The sequence below is a fragment of the Nesoenas mayeri genome (assembly GCF_963082525.1).
Source record: "Nesoenas mayeri genome assembly, chromosome: Z".
Taxonomy (NCBI): Eukaryota; Metazoa; Chordata; class Aves; order Columbiformes; family Columbidae; genus Nesoenas; species Nesoenas mayeri.
In genome coordinates, this window is record NC_137542.1 from 69904596 (window position 1) to 69921067 (window position 16472).

At 40.3% G+C, this 16472-nt stretch overlaps 1 protein-coding gene across 1 annotated transcript in view; it reads left to right on the forward strand.

The window, feature by feature from the left end:
• The window catches only part of KIAA1328, a gene marked incomplete at both ends in the record, with an annotated part of 174267 nt that overhangs the window by 63394 nt on the left and 94401 nt on the right, over nucleotides 1–16472 (forward strand). The window contains one exon of the mRNA XM_080362618.1: nucleotides 6258–6377. Coding sequence (XP_080218744.1) covers nucleotides 6258–6377 — 120 coding nt within the window. The remainder of the gene's footprint in view (nucleotides 1–6257; nucleotides 6378–16472) is intronic.

Sequence of the window (16472 nt, forward strand, 5' to 3'; positions counted from 1 at the left end):
TTTATTTCTCTTAATTTTAAAGGCAGGAAAAAGGTGTTAGGGTTGACTTTGATCTGTGCCTGGATATTTTGATTTCCAAAATGCAGTCCTGTTGTTGCATTTCTGAGATGAGATTGTTAAAGTGCAGGACTGTATATGTATTAAACACAAGTTGTATTTTAAAATTAAATGTGGGTCAGCTTCCAATGAAGTGTGTAATTGTTTATGCTAAAGGAAAGAGCTTAGAATATCTTAGTTTATATTTTAAAGTGTTCCTTTTAGATGTTAATTCATTAATACCAGCAGTTTATTTTTATTCATATGACTTTTCATATGTAAGTAGTTGAAGCTGCATTATTTTAATTCTTTCTTTGGTTAGGGAGAAGAGAGCCTGCAGGTGGAAATCAGAATGACACACATATTGCTTCTTTCCCAAAAGGCATGATATCTTTCTCCTATTGATATGCAAAATATTAAAGGTAGAAAATAAGCCTCACTGCCTCTTGTGTCAAAATACTGAAAAATAAATGCTTCGGTGATGCATGGGAAAATGTGGGCCCACTTCAAACTGAGCACACTTGGAGTTTGCCACGAGGCTGTTGTGGGCCTTTGGGGCTCTGCAGACTCTGCAAATTCTGTTCCCTTATATTATGAGCGTTTAAATATAGCCTGAGCCTTAGCTGTATTTACAGTTATAGTATTTGGAGACCCAGCTATGTTGTGTCTTAGCCTTTCCCTGAGTTTGGTGAAATGCTTTCTTACTCCTGCAGCAGCATTTTATGGCATTTTGGGGCTACTGAGTAACAGTGCAGTGGGATGCCGTAGTAGTACAAGGGGCCAAAGCTGTAGGTGCAGAGCTGCGTCCATTAAACAGATGTGAGCTTGTGCTGACATAGTTCAAGTTGTGAGACACAGTCCAACCTCATTCTGGAAACGATGTAGTGTTGATGCTGCAGATAAAGTAAAAAAAACCAAAACAAAACAAACACAACAAACAAAAAGCACAAACCAAAAAAACAACACAAAATCATCAAAGCAAGGTTAATTAGATCAGGCCTGAAGTGCTTGCTGCTGTGTGCTGTGGCTGTGCGCGGCTCCTTGAATACATCTGGCTTACGCACACCTAGCTGGAGACAAGCAGACAAGCCCAGGTCTGCCTGCAACTTATCCGAATGCATTTTTCCTTGGAGACTGAAAACCCCTCTCCCAGTGCTCAGCCTGGTTTCAGCAACTGGTGTCAGTGGCGCTTCCTCAGCGTCTCCTTCTCAGTCTAGTTTTCTCACAGCCGTTGTTGTTAAGGGACTACCTGAGGCCGTGAACAGAGTTTGGTCTTTGCTGAAACTGCAATATGATGATAACCAGTAGCTTTCCAGATTCATGTCCTTAAGTAGGGATTAAAAAGAAAAAAAAAAGGCATTTTGTGGCTACTAGATCATGATTGCAGATGTCGAAAAGCTTTCTTCATCACGTACTGAAATCATATCCCTGAAGGTTTCTTGTATCTCTGCTGCAAAGTTATTGCTGTCTTATTTAAACACCAATCAAACTCGTGCCTCTTTGACTTTTTCCTTTCTTTGCTGCTTGTTTCTTCTTTGTATGTATCTGTAGTAGCTCTGAGTCTCTAGACAATATTCCATTGGATATAGGGGCTGATGTAACTGGAGCATCTTGTTGCCAAAGATGGAGGTTTAGCTGTTGTGTTCTCTTTTGGACATGGATCAAGCCATGCAGCCTTAAACAAAGGAACGGTTCAAATCAGAGCCACAGTCTCTGCAATAGGAATCAGTCACCCCTGGGCATCTTGTTTGATGCTTGGGAGGTCTGTCAGGGCTCTTCAGCACGGGTGAATGCAGGCAAACTTGCACGCTAAGCTAACCAGGTGCGAGATGAACCTGGTCTCAGTGCTGTGCCTGAGCTGTGCTGACTTACCCTACAGCTGCAAGACGAGTGTCCTGGGGATGGCCTGTGGAGCGCTGGGCTGTGTGCAGATGTGCCCAAAGACACCCTGTGCCACAGTTTTTCCACATGTAAAAAGGAACACTAGAGCTCGTGTCTGTCTGAGATAAGTCATTGAGAGAAGGAGTCACTAGGTGAAAAGTTCACACAACACTGACAATACAGAAGGGCCTTTTTATTAGATTGATTTGCCAAAAAGATCTCATTATTAGTGTTCTCTAACACTACTGGTCATTAGTAGTTTTTCCAGCCCCAGATTCCTGTGATTGTAGACTGCTGTGTTTTTTTTTTTTCTTTGAAAGAAAGTGAGGTAAACTGAACCATTTCTTCTTGAATGATACAGCCTAAAACCCCACTTTTTTTCTAAAGAGAATGTCTGCTACCTTTTTTTTCTTTTCTTCCCCCTCTTACATTTAAGAAAGTCACTTAAGAAAGTCATTTAAGAAAGGCAGAACTTCAGCAAATAACCCTCATGGACTACCCAGCTGTTGGCTTCATTTGAGAACCTTGACTGTAGATAAAGAGACCAGTGGGTGTTTGAGCTGCTGGAGCATGAACATGGCTCATGGAGGGATGTGAGGTCTGATGCGTAGGATTCACAAGCTTTCTAGGAAGTTGCTTAATGCTCTCAACCAAAACACTTCACATTTTAAGCTGGGCTTCATTTATAGTCAGAGGCAGTGGAAAGATTGTATTAGGAACAGCACAGGATGTCAGTGAATGTTATAGAGATTGGCACTTTTTCTCCCGCCCCATCCTTCCCCAGTTTCTGGAGAAGCAAGGAACTACATCTGTCCGTCTTACTTCGCCTTCTGAGAGAGATAGAAGTATTTCACTCCGGAGCAACCTGGGAGCAGCTGATATAGTCACAGAAGCCTGAGGCTTAAGAGAGGAACTGGGGGAACAGTAGGGTTGAGACTTTGCAAGGTGGACGGGACCCTACCAGGCAGGTTGCTGCTGCTGGAAGAGGTGTACTCCTCTCCCAGCTGCCCGTTCCCTCTGCTCGCTTTGTGACAGCTCTTGTGCTTGACGGACCCTTTGCTTTGCTGGGTGGGTTTGCTGAGCCCGTGGAGCCAGTGAAGGGTCTGGGAGGGCTGTAGAGCTGGTGTGGATGGAGGGAGTGAGACTCGCGGGGTGAGCAGGAGCGTATCTGTGGCAGCTGTTCAACATTAGGTTGGTTATGCCTTCTTTTGAAGCTTCACCCCTTTGAAGCTTCACTCCTTCTCCCTGGAAAGCTGTTCCTGGCCTCTGTAAATATGTCACCGCTGCATACCATCAGTCCCTCTTCTCAAAGCCAACTCTGTTTCCGCTGAGGTTATTATCTCTTAAGAGCCATAAATGAACTCTTAATTCTGTGACTTGCATTCAGTGATGAAATCTACTAATTTATTCAATAAAATGTATAGTACTTGCAGTATGACATGTAGATGTGGCTGTTGAAATCTTAAAACCGTTGCATTTCTGATTTTGATTGAACCCCCCTTGCCTCCCCTTGATGTGCTACCTTAATACTTCACTAACAAACTGCATAAAATGTATCACTTGGATACATTCAAATGCGTATTTCTTGGACATAAAACTGGTGTTCAGTGACATGCCAAGTACCATTTCTCTCAGGTAACTAACATCTTGTCAATCCTATATTTGTGCTTCTGAACACATGAAGAAATATCTGGTGTGAGCATTTAGGCATATTACTTCTTCCGTGGAATGCAAATCTGTGGGATTTGTTATCCCATAGGTTTTTTTCCACCCTTAAAACATTTTTTTAAAGCAGACTAATGAAAATGTTTATCATTACTTATGTATTTGTCTAGAGACTGTATTGCCATAGTATATGTGTGCCCTTGTTATATCTGAATGACTTAAATATTTTTGTGGCAGTGTTATGTATTGCCTGGGTAATTTGTAGGGGAAAAAAAGATATAATCTTGCTGCTTTTAGCAAAAATTCAGTAGAATGCAAGAGTAAGACGTAATATTAAGGCATTTTTTTTTCTTATTAACATATTCTGCAGTAAATGTACCAGCACATTATGGAGAATTATCATACTTAGAGCTTTTCTGCATGTGTCTTAAACAAATGAACATTTTTTTCTTTTCCCCTATTTGAAGCTTCATGTTTACTTTGTAAGCAAAACAGGACTTTGGACTCTTAGGCTATGGTGACTGTAACAATATGCTACTTAATGCAGAGTGATTGTGTGAATGAAGAAGGTTATAATCTTCTAATACAGTAAGTTTGAACAGTTGCAGTGCTGACCGAATCTTAGAAAAATTTCAGCGATATCTCAGCTGCCATTCAGGCTCACGTTAACTATCACCCTTCCCATTCATTAACGTGACTGACCCTTGGACAATCAGAATTTGCCTTCGTGCTTTACTAAAGTTAGTTTTTCATGTCGCGTTTTAGGCTGTATTTTAAATAAATTTGGCACCTGCAAGCAAGAGGTGGTGGCATCACGTGCACAGTAAGGGCTCTGCAGTCTGTAAAGCACAATTTGGGCATCTGTTTTGTGGTGCACTTGCACGGGGTATGTGCCAAGCTTGGGAGCGAGGGCATCTTGCTTAACTTTCCAGCAGGACTGATATTAACATCGTGGCAAGAGCGAGGGTGGGTGTGTGGCCATCGGTCGTGTGCCGCAGGGCCACTTCAGGTACTCACTCCTTGTGCCAGCTGGGGAGGGAGGGAGAACAGGGTAAAATCTGTTTTGTGGGGAAGGGGTGGATGGAAGCAAAGTGAATTAAGAGGGCTGTAAAAAATTGGTAAAGATAGGACTGTCCGTTTTTATATTCTGCCACATAACATGGGTTTAAATGAATTTCCCCATAATTTGTCTTCAAATACCGACATTTAACTCTTAGGCTGTATAAATGAACTGGCTTTTTCTAGAGTAAAATTCATGCCCTGCGTCCAGGCTAATATGTTCACCTACTATAAACATTACAGCTATGGTTACAACCGGAATAAAAAATTCCTTTTATATACATCATAGCTGGCAGAGACTCCCGAGACCACCACAAATCACTTCAGCCTTTTGGTGCTCTCTGACAAAATGAACTGAAATGTAAAACAGCTCAGGCTTTAGGCAGGCTGGCTCCGGAAAGCAATTAGCTTGTTTAGACCATTGTTGTACCCTCCCGTATTTCCAGGTGCTGAGCAAAGGTGTTCTAGGAGCTCTCCCAATTGATTTAAACATTGGGGTTTAGTAATCTCCCATTCTTTCCTAAAATGTTTTGCTTATTCTCTGCGTAGCCTTTTATTTAAAGGCAAGAAAAAACAAACAAACAAACTGCTAGCAAGGCCCCTCCTTCCCCAAAAGAACAAGAAGAAGGAAAAAAAAACCCAAAAACCTCAGGGTCATAACAGGGAATAACAAAGCAGTGAGTTATTTATGCAGCCATGATTGGCAAAAATGATTGCAACATGAATTTGCCCAGAAGCAATGATTAGATCATAAAAATGTTAAGGAAATCTGTAACTCAACACCATTTTATAGATTGAAGAAGTTTTTGTTCCCTACCTTAATTGCAGTGACTTGTTATTAAAGTATTTATTCAGAGTAATCTCTTTGGACAGCGAGCCCTTATCCCATCTGCATGCATAATTAAAAGTGAGGGGGGAGAGAGGGGAGCATAAATGGTTTACCATGCTACATGAGCAAGGGAGGGAATTACACAATGACAGGTGAAGAGCAGATTTATCTCCTGTTGGAATTTCAATGCTGCAAGCAAGGCAGGACACTGTTGCTTGCTAATATCCTTGCAAACACTACACTTGCTGCTTCTCCAGATTACTGTCCAAAAATCATCGCTAGTCTCTGAAAGGCCTGTAACGCTGGCATCTGCGGCTGTGGGTTTTGGAGCCGTCGGTGCTCAAGCAAAGAGATTGGATTTGGGTGTGTGGGCTTGTGAATCCACGTCCGTGCTTAAAAATGGACTATTTACTTACTTGGCTGGCTATTTATTTATTTATAAATAAACACTGGTAGTGTCTGGCTTTGCTGAATACAAATCAGAAGTTTGTAATTGTTCCAGCTGAAACAATGTCATCACCTGCCTCCTGCTGCTGTCCCTTTTCCAAAGATAAAAGAATTTGGTGCAATTCTTTTTCCACTCCCTGAGTAGGAAGAAAGTTGTGCTTGAATGTTCATCTCTAAGCAGATTTATCATCATTAGGCAGTACTCAAACACACAGTATCTGTTTTTAAATTGAACTGTTATGGATCTAAATCACACAGAGAATAAGTTGGTGTGTATTTGACTCTAACTATTAGCTAAGGAGTACTTTTTTCCTTAACTTCTGATGTCTCACCTCTGCAGCAGCAGTACAGAGAATGCCAGGAACTTTTGAGCCTTTATCAGAAGTACCTTGCTGAGCAGCAGGAAAAGCTGTCACTCTCCCTTTCTGAACTGAGTGCTGCCAAGGAAAAGGAGCAGAAGGTAAGCTCTTTTTTTCACATCTTGTTTTTAATGACATCATCGAAACATCTTTTCTCTTTTACTAGAACTGCAGCTTTCCATGTGTTGTCTTCCGTTATACAGTGTTGAATACTGCTTTGTGATTTGCATCCCCATGAGTCCTTCCCGTAATACATGAATTGCAGGTAAACAATAAAAATCCCAAGTTTTGGATCAATAAAATGGGTGAAGTTAATTGACCATATTGTTATGGAGCTTATGTCATAGGAATCATAGGAACCCATGCTTTTGCTAAGGAAAAAGTGAAGATGCTCTTCCCTTTTCTGTCCTGTTTCTTAAACAGCAAAATAATTGCAGTCACTATAGATACAACCTTTCAAATTTTCGTTGTGGCTTTTGATGATTGAAAAGGACGTTACAGATGATGTATTTGGTCAATAAGTGCTTTCTCAAGTCTGTAAGGCAGCCCATCTGATTGGAGCTGTTTATAGGAGACCTATAATTACATATGCAGTTTAAAACCAGAAAATGTTGACTAGCGATACAATGTGTTAAATTAAGTGGTAAAATGTTTCTCAGATGCATGCACCCAAAGACTTGAAAACGTGGTTGCAGACGATTTTTTTTCTGATAGCTAGGTACTTGATTTGCATCCCTACTGGTAGCAGATTATACCCTGGAAATGAAGGCTACTTAAGCAAGTGCTCTACCTGATGTTCTTACCTGCTGTTCTCTTTCAGTAGCTTCCACGTGCAGATTTCCAGACTCTATGATGCTTCAGACTATGCCTATTTTGTATATGTTGGTGCCTCTATCCTTTCTTTTGCGGGAAGACTGTTAAAGCCTTATAATAAGGGTGGAGGTAATCAGCACAGAGTATCCAGAAGGTAGCCTGATTCTGGGTTCTCTGTGGTTCCCTACTAATAGAATTGGACAGACAGATCCTGCTTCTCAGGAGCCTGTGAAGGAAGGGATGCATTTTTAATTCTGTTCAGGAAGCAGGTAGCAATGCTCCTCTGACTTCATTGGCATCAGGTAACATTTTTTATCCTCCTGATGTTTTGTGAAATACGTTGTCGGACATTGAGCTGTTTGTCAGGCTTTTAGCCTTTAAAAACATTTAATTTCCATTCTTTTGTATTTTTATCTGCCATCCATTTTGTGATGGCATTGACTTCAAAACAAGATCCTTTTTCTCTGAAAATGGATGATGCCCGTGTTCTTGGCTGTGATGTGCAACTTGCTGGAGATGTCTGTGGTGAACAGTCCAGGGAAGCCCACACAGTCTCACAGCACCATGGTAGCTGTGTTTGGGATGATGCCAATTCTTCTCTCAGTTTTGCTGTGTTTAACCTTTTACATTTAGCCTTTCAATGTAAGATACACATACCTTGTGCTAGGTTAGCACCTAGTATAAAGGTATCCACTGTAATCACATGTAAAGAATAGAAGCAGATAATAGGAAATCTTCAGCCTGTTAACTCAAATCAGCATCTGATGGTACAGCAATCCATGTCCATCTCTTGTTCTTCTGTCTTCCTTATCACTCTGACGGTGTATAAACACAGACTTCTCTGAACTTGTTTTCTGATTTCATGTGCAAAGTCCTATCTAGCTTATCTTTGATCTAATTTCTATTCTCTATACTTACAGGTGCTTTTGTCCACAAATGCAAATTCAGGTATTATATTGAGGTTTGCCTTGACATTTCATTTATGGTTACCTAGTCTACAGCTCCAGCCTAGCAGGTCTGAAATTACCCAAGCCCTCTTGCCCTGTGCAAAGCTTCGTAGGCATAGATAAAACCTGTCAAAGCATGTTTCAACTGTTTTTTCTTACAGCTTGCAAAATATTTCTAATATTTGTAGCCTTCCTCTTCAATTTTCTCTTCCTGTGCATCCTGATAGGCATAGAGCTGTTTATATCTTGAATGCATTTGGCTTCATAAATTGTTACTTTTTTTCCAAACAAGCTCTTCATGATACGTTTCACCTCACGGCTCAGAAGCTGCAGAGATTTTTAGGACTGCCTCATTGCGTCGGTTCTTTCCCTAACACACTCCTTCATGTGATATCTATCGAAGCTGAAGAAAAGTCACGGGGTTGCTTCTTGTTGGACTATCGTGTTAATTTTCACACACCCTTTTTTGTTGTTGTTGCTGTCTTTTTGTCTCTCAATACCTGAACTGCCAGCCCGTAGGGTTGTGATTGGTCACGATCGGGTCACGATAAGTCTCTTTTTTTGTTCTGTATGAGCATTTTCTTAGCACAGTAGTTCAGGCCAGCACGGGGCTGGCGTTCTGCTGTCTGCCTCGACAGGGAATGCCACAGGGGACCACAGCAGGGACGGATTTTTGGAGGTAAAAACTGGGAGGCAGACAGGCCCAAAAAGCTTTCCTCTTGCTCCGACTGCTGCCCATGCCAGCTCTCTCTGCCCTGCTGAAGCTCTTATGCTCTCCCTCTTTTTGTTTTAAGCTGGACTTTGAAAAAATGTCATCTTCTTTAAATATTAGGCTAAAAGAAGTCTTCCTGAGTTTTGTTTGAATCCTGATCCATTGGGAATCTTTGCCCTGTTATTTGTTTTTGACTGGGCTAAGGAAATCCTGGATATGTCTGGCTTAAAATCGATAGGTACTAGCTTGCTACCTAGTTTTCAGTTCTTTGAACTGTCTGGGAGAGGTAATCAGCATTTCGTGTTTTGGGTGACTGCTGATGTGGTTCCATGTAAGATGCTGTTCTGATTTTCCTGTGTCTTGCAGAAACATGGGACTGCACCATTATACTCTGTACAGAAGCACTTCTTTGTTCTCCCTGTTACGAGCTGTTTTTTCTTGTTTCTGTTCAGTTTCCCCTCTTTTTCCTACTTGTTTGTTTTGATTCATTTCTAATGCTACACTCACATCTTAGCATCACCTGTGTTTTGCCTGTCTGGCCCCCTCATTCTTACTGTACAAAATGCTGACCATGAGCTGTCACTTTCCCCTGGGCTTAGATAGGTATTTGAAAGCATCTCCTTTCAGTGTTTAAATGCTGGGCTTTGTGTTAGAATGAGACAATTAACAGGTCAACAGAATATCAGGTTTACCAGACTGTCTCTGGCATTATTGCATGAAGAGGCGGAGTTCTATGGGAGACAAACAGCTGCAGTAGCTGTGTGCATGTGGCTGAAATGCAACCCTGGCTTGTAGCTGTGTTGAACAAATGCAGCTACTTTGGTATTAACTTTTATTTTTGTCTGTTTTAGCATCACATAATGGTAGCAATAATTCGGAGATCACTTTTTTTCTCTTACCTACTATTGCTTCTTGGTAACAGACGTCAGCCCTCAAAATTTAGAGAAGCGTTCTGGTAGTAGTGAAATAAAATTGCTGGGAAGATGGTGGTGAGATGATTTAAGGCAGAACTCTCATGGAGTCAATAATCAGTAACTGGAACATGGAGCTTCCCTTTTTTGCGAGATAAAGTTAATTCCATTTGAAAAGATACTTAAGGTGACATGAATTGAATTATTCAAACTGGCCTTCTCAGCATTAACTCTAGGTTAATATCTCATGATGCCTCTGGTTTCATTATGGGAGTTTCAAGTACATAACTTTTTATAATAAATTCAATACCTAGAAGCTGAACTGAAATTGGTTTACCTTCTACCAACCCATAAAAAGAAGCATTAATTGTAAAGTGAATATTAAAGTGGTCACTGAAGTTGACTCAGACAGATTCAAAGAGATAGCTCTTGTGTAAAGTCAGTGCTCTGCTGAACAATAGGCTTCTGCCCTGATTTTAATAGAAAATACCATCCATATTAAAATGTAGTTACACATTTTCTATCAAAAATGATTTTTGGATGTTCTTTCTGCAGCTCCCAAGTGTTCAGTCTTTGCCATTTTCAGAAGCTTTACACAGAGATGTAAAGAAAATTGCCCTTGTTCTAGGTAATTAGGTCTGACCTAGTTATATAGTTGCTGCTTCACTGCCATCTCAAACAGTGGCAAGAGTCCAGTTTACTTTGGCAAGTCTCTGGCTGATGAATCTGTTGATGTTCTGCAGTGTAGGGTAGGACTTAAGTCACAGAAGTTGGACAGGCAGCTGAGTTTCTGCAGGACTGGGATTCTTGAGATACTTCACCTAAAACAAAGATAATACCTGTAGTCTCAGCATCACCTGTTAATGTTAATCTTTGAATTTACAAGTACAGCTGGCAGCTTCTGTTTCTTATTTGTGGAAGATTACCAACACATCTGCTAATTCCCTTGATTTACATAGATTCTTGTTGTGTTTGTGTTTGAAGCTTCTTTTCTTCCCCCCTTTGTAGAAACAGCACTGATATGGGGTGCGATTGTAGACAGAAAGGAGTACCAAGAATTTATTTTCAACTAGATATCTGTTCTCCCCTCTTCTTTTGTATCACATCGTCTGCCTCCTGTTTGGCATTAATATTTCAGTAATGCCATAGGTTCTCATCAGGAACGAGACACTGTTGTGTACTAAGCACTGTGCAAGCATACTGAAATACATGGTCTGCTTTGGGAAGATTGTAAAATCTTAAGTAGTTTAAATTTTGGGGGGAGGTTAATATTTTTTACCTCTTTTTAAAATTATACTATTTGTCTTGAATGGCTTGTTCATCTTAAAAATTGTTCAGACAGTTGTGGTGTCATTTCACAGTGAAGTCCGAGGGAAGCCTTTTCTTTCAAGGACTAGAAAGCCTTGCATTCTTTTCATGTCAGTGACTAAAATTCTTGTCCATATCACTGCCATTTTTTGCCTTAATAAGGGTGATTACATATACTAAAGCTTCAGATGTTAGTTATTTGATTGATTATTTTTTCCTTTGAAAAAGATACAGAAACAAGTCACTCTTCAGAAGCCCTTCTTTTCTTATTGTCCCCAAACTTCCCTATTCCTCTTTTATAAAACACAAGTCACCTTTAAACATATTCTTAAGTTGCTTAAAGAAGAAAAAAAATCCCACATATGCAAAGGGTTTTGAATGCTATAACGTAAATCTGCATGATAGAATTGACTTTGTCTGTTTACTCAGCTGTACAGGAACAATGGATGAGCCCATCTGAAAGATACTTGAGAACTGGGATAATAAATAAAGAACTAATTTGACTGTGAACCCAAGGGTATTGAAATCATTTTACGAGGCCAGACAGAGACAGAGTTTTAGCATGAGTAAATATCGGGAATAGCCTTGCCTTACCTGTGTTACTTGTGGCAAATCCTCTGATCTCTCTCTGTGCCTCTCTTATCTGTAAAAGGGAGATGATATTTTTGTTCTCATTCTTTCTATTTTCTACTGAGAATGTCAGGTTTTGGATGCTGCTTCATGTGTGTTCAAAGTGAATAGTGATTGTATTTCAAAATTAGCATGGTCTGGAGTAGTAATAGGATGAAGAAAAATCGTGTTTTTTCCTTTCACCTCTAGGTTACTAAGTCATAGTTAATTTACCTGTCTTTTCTAAAAAATGCTAACAGCAAACAGCAGTGCAGATGGACATAAATATTTAAACGACAAGGAAACATCAGTATTGAAATATCTGCATATTGCTAACATTCACAACAGAACTCCACCTGCACTCAGTCCCCTGGAAATGTGTGCCATAGTGGAACCGTTTGGCTCACATGAAAGCCCCGTCTGCCTGCATGCTGTGAGTGATGCTGTCTTCGTGGTGATAAGCACTTCCCTCTCAGCTCACTGCTTAAGCGAGGTCTGAGCATTTCATTGCGTAACTGAGGTCTGTGCCAGCTCACCGTCTCTTTGTTCTATTGTCTTTAATCAGCCTTGTCTCTACACTTTTTAGGGTCTTTTTATTTTCGTAGTTTTGTTTTGTTTATTTATTTATTTAAGATGCTTCTTTACGTTTCATTGACTTGACTTTAAAAACTGTCCCTCCTGTGGGAGTCTTTTCCTTAGGTGGACACTCATCTCTGGTATGTACTTCTCTGCTGGTGGATAAATCTGAAAAGAAGATGATGCCTTCCATTCCAGTGAAACATTCTTTTGGCCTTGTAGACTTCTGATTCGATTATTACTGTTGTGAAATGATATTTCTGGATTTTGAGAACATGATAAATTAGTAGCAGGACTGCCTGTCCTTGAGAAGCACTTTGCAACTCTTAGATCAGACACTGCAATTTCTTCAGTATGGCCCTCGTACTGGCTCTTGGGAGAAAGCATTGTGACCATACCAGCATCTTCTCAGTCTCCCTCCGAAGTGAGAGTAACACTTCTTCAGTGAATGCAGAGCTTCATATGACCGCACTTACAGTCAAATATTTCATATTACACTACAGGCCTTGAGGAAGAAAACTTCTGTCTTACTTTTCACTTTGTGGAGTTACCTGTATACCTGACAGCCATAAAGAGGGCAAACATCCCAGCTCCCTACCCATACGCTGGCACTTTGGGCTGTATAGCCCATTTGACCTATGCATATACCCTTCAGTTTTGCTGTCCGTGGTGTTTTTCAAAAGCTGAGACTCTTGAAAAATCAACTTCGTATGTACTTCCAACCACTGTGATTGACCAGTTTTTGTTAAGAGACCTGTTGGGTTCCTCTAAGTGTTACGGGTCCTGTATGCTGTGACCAAGATTACATTCCTGAAGTTCCTCTTGAAAACCAGTGCTGTTGACTTCCAGACCGAATAAGCAACCTAACATAACCTTGAAGGTGGCCTTGTTTTGGTGAGGGTTGGACCAGATGACTAGCAGAGTTCTCTTTCAATGTGAATTCTTCTGTGACTTTATTCTGTATTATCTCTTCACCAACCATATTCGAGAAAGAGTTGATCATGTGAGAATCTGTTTCAGTAAAATGCAAAAAATCTTCTGAGCCAGTAGCGATAGTCCAACAACTGGACCCTTTCTTAAAATGGAAGCAATTGAAGTTGCTATTTCTTGTTATTGAAACAAACAGAATCTGTAGACTAATCTAGGACTTCATAAGAGAAATACTTCTATTCATCAGTTTAAATTCCAGCTAGCATATTAGTGATTATTACATTGAAAGATATTAATAAATTGCTTACCATCTCTTGCCTGCAAAGCACACCCCTTTGTATGTTGCTCAGGTTGTTTAATTAGAAGTGTCTTTATTTAATGAAAGACATGTGATTATCAGTTCAGGGCAGTATAGGTTGGTCTTTATATGGAGGAAAGACTTTTCAGGAGAGCCAGGGCTGTAATTTTCTTTCAGCTAAGAAGGTGGGAATTCGTTATCTGTCTGTACCAGGATGATTGCCTGCAGAAATATCTCTTCGAGTTAGTTCTGAATACCCTAAGATTTAGCTTGAGTTTTTCATTTTGAGCTGTAAAAAGTTCAAACTTGAATCTTTCCTGATGCACAGTTTGCCATTTGAAGTTTATAAGGACTCTCCTCTGGGGATTTTAACCACCATAGGACAAATTTGTAAAGTTCTTGAGGCAGCTGGACTCTTCCTTGTATAAGCAGAATATATCTGGTGAGGTGGCATCACCACAGACTATGCATCTATGGTGTTTATTGCAAGACTGGATACATGTTGCATGTGATTATGGTTTAGAACAGCCTGGTTACCTGCCTCTGATCCTGTTTATGCATTAATTATCACTGCATAACAATTTTGTGTTGCCATCTATTTATGGGAGATGCTAGAAAATGTCTGAAATGTCCCACTTTCAGATGTATAACAATACACGTTTCTCTTCATTTTGGAAATTCGCTCTTATAATTTTAGAGCTTGCAACGTGGGTAGAAACAGACCGTGCAGACATGCAGGACCGTCATGTGCTAGTGATGATTCATAGTGCCGTCAACACAAACAGGGATACATGAGCTTCTCTTGTCTATGCAAGAAAACTGTCAGTCTGAAAGCAAAGTGGTGGAAACTAACTACACTAAAATTCAGAGTAGGGAAAGCAAATGGTGTCCTCTGACCTGTCTCAGAGGTCTGGGTTACCTGAAGTTGGTCTCTGCCTTGCCATAAAGTGCTTTATGTTCAATCTGTAATAGGCAGGTTTGATTCCATGTTACATCTTTCCCCATCTGTTCTCTTCTCTGTAAGCAGCAGCAGCAATAGCACCAAACAAATTTTCAGGATGTCTTCTGTTTTCTGGTGTATAATTTAAAACACTTCTCTTAGTCTCTAGATTTGAATAATGAACATCAGTACGTGAGTTGAAGACTGTCAGTTTACAATGCATGTGATGAATGTCTCTGCTCTAAAACTCCAGGCAGAGGACCTTTCACAAATGAGGACCTTGATGCCTTCTATGGCTAGGTCAAGGACCCACTCTTGCAGGCTAATGTCACTTTTAAACCTAAGCAGAAAAGCTTTTGCCCACAGTCATATTGAGAATGTCATTTGAGCTAGGAACCATTTATGTTCATGGTTACAGAGAATGAGAATTTTAATAGAGAACTTTTCTCATTAAATGAGCTCATAAGACTGCCAAGGTAGAACGGCCTGTGAGCAACTGAGGTTGCTCTTCTGGATTTCAAGTGACAGCTGTGGAGACCACTTATTTTCCTGAGATCCATCCATTCGTCACATAACGCACAACACTCCACCACTAAGGCAGCTTCTTGGCACAACTCTTCCTTTCAGACACTCGTCCTTCAGTGCTCATTCACTTAAGCACTGTGGGACTCCTGGTGATTTGTGGTTTTGGAGTATCCCTTGTGGTGAGTATGTACATTTAGGCATGGGTTTGAAGGAGACAGAGCTGTTATTTTGATCTGTTAACTTTTGCATTGAGTGTGACTACACTGCCTTGGAGTCCCTAGAGGTTTTAATGTTGAGAAGAACAGAAGACCTGTGATGCATGATATTGTTCAGGTAGCAGCATGCATGTCCATGTGTGTGGGAAGGACTTGCTGCTGACCAGTGCTGCTAATGCCAAAATCCTCCTGTTCTGTGTGCCTGGGAGCAACCATCACATGAATGTATAGACAGACTGACTTGTAAGCCACCTCTTGTTTTTCAAACCAATATGTAGTACCCAGTGAACACACAAACCTATGGCTGAAACACCAGTGCAAGTTCAGCATTCACACTTGAATTTATATACTTGTAAGCAAGCTTTGAATATAATTCTGTCTCTGGTTGTGAAACTGTAATGTTTTCTACTTTTTCTAAATCTTAACACAGAAATAACTGTCAGTTTGACACTTTTTTCCAGTTTATTTATTTTTAACTTCAACATTTGGATTAATCAACAGATGTAAGCCTTTTGAAACATTATCTTAGATATAGATTCTGAAGCTTAAGGTAAAATTAAAGCCAGTGGTATGTCTGGAGGAAGTCCTTTTTACTTGAGAAAATAAGAGTTGAGACACACATGCAGAAAGGTCTTTAAATATTTAGGCCTTTGTTTTTCATTTTATTTATGGGAATGTCATTAAAGGGACAGGTGAGGTTTTGATTAATACTTTTCATTACTTGTGCTGACCGTGAGAATTCAGAATACAAGCGTGCTACTGTGACTGCTGCTGTGGTCTACCAGGTAAGTGAGGGCTGGCAAGCAGATGCATTGAGATCTGAGTCTGGTTACTGTCTTGCAATCCGGTTATTTAATTACTTTCTGACATAGTTTCTTGCTCTTTAAATAGAAGGTGATGCCCCCAGTTTGTCAGAGCATGTAAACTCAGTGAATTTAAAATGCTGTGTAAATTCAAAGATGAATTGTTGGTCTAGTTATGAGTTTAAGATACTATAAGAAGAGCTCAGTTAGAATCATAGAATCGTTTTAGTTGGAAGAGACCCTCAAGATCATTGAGTCTAAACACAACCTAACTCTGGCACTAAACCATGTCCCTAAGAACCTCATCTAGGTATCTTTTAAACACCTCCAGGGATGGTGACTTCACCACTTCCCTGGGCAGCCTGTTCCAATGCCTGACAACCCTTTCTGGGAAGAAACTTTTCCTTATATCCAGTCTGCACCTCCCCTGGTGCGACTTGAGGCCGTTTCATCTCATCCTGTTGCTTGTTACTTGGGAGAAGAGACCAACACTCTCCATTTGGTCTGGGACATCGCTGTACGTATATTAACTCTTGTAAAAACATAGTCTTTTTTCCTGTGCTGGGTTAGAAAAAAACAAGTGCTCAATATGGGGAAAACTCCGCTAAT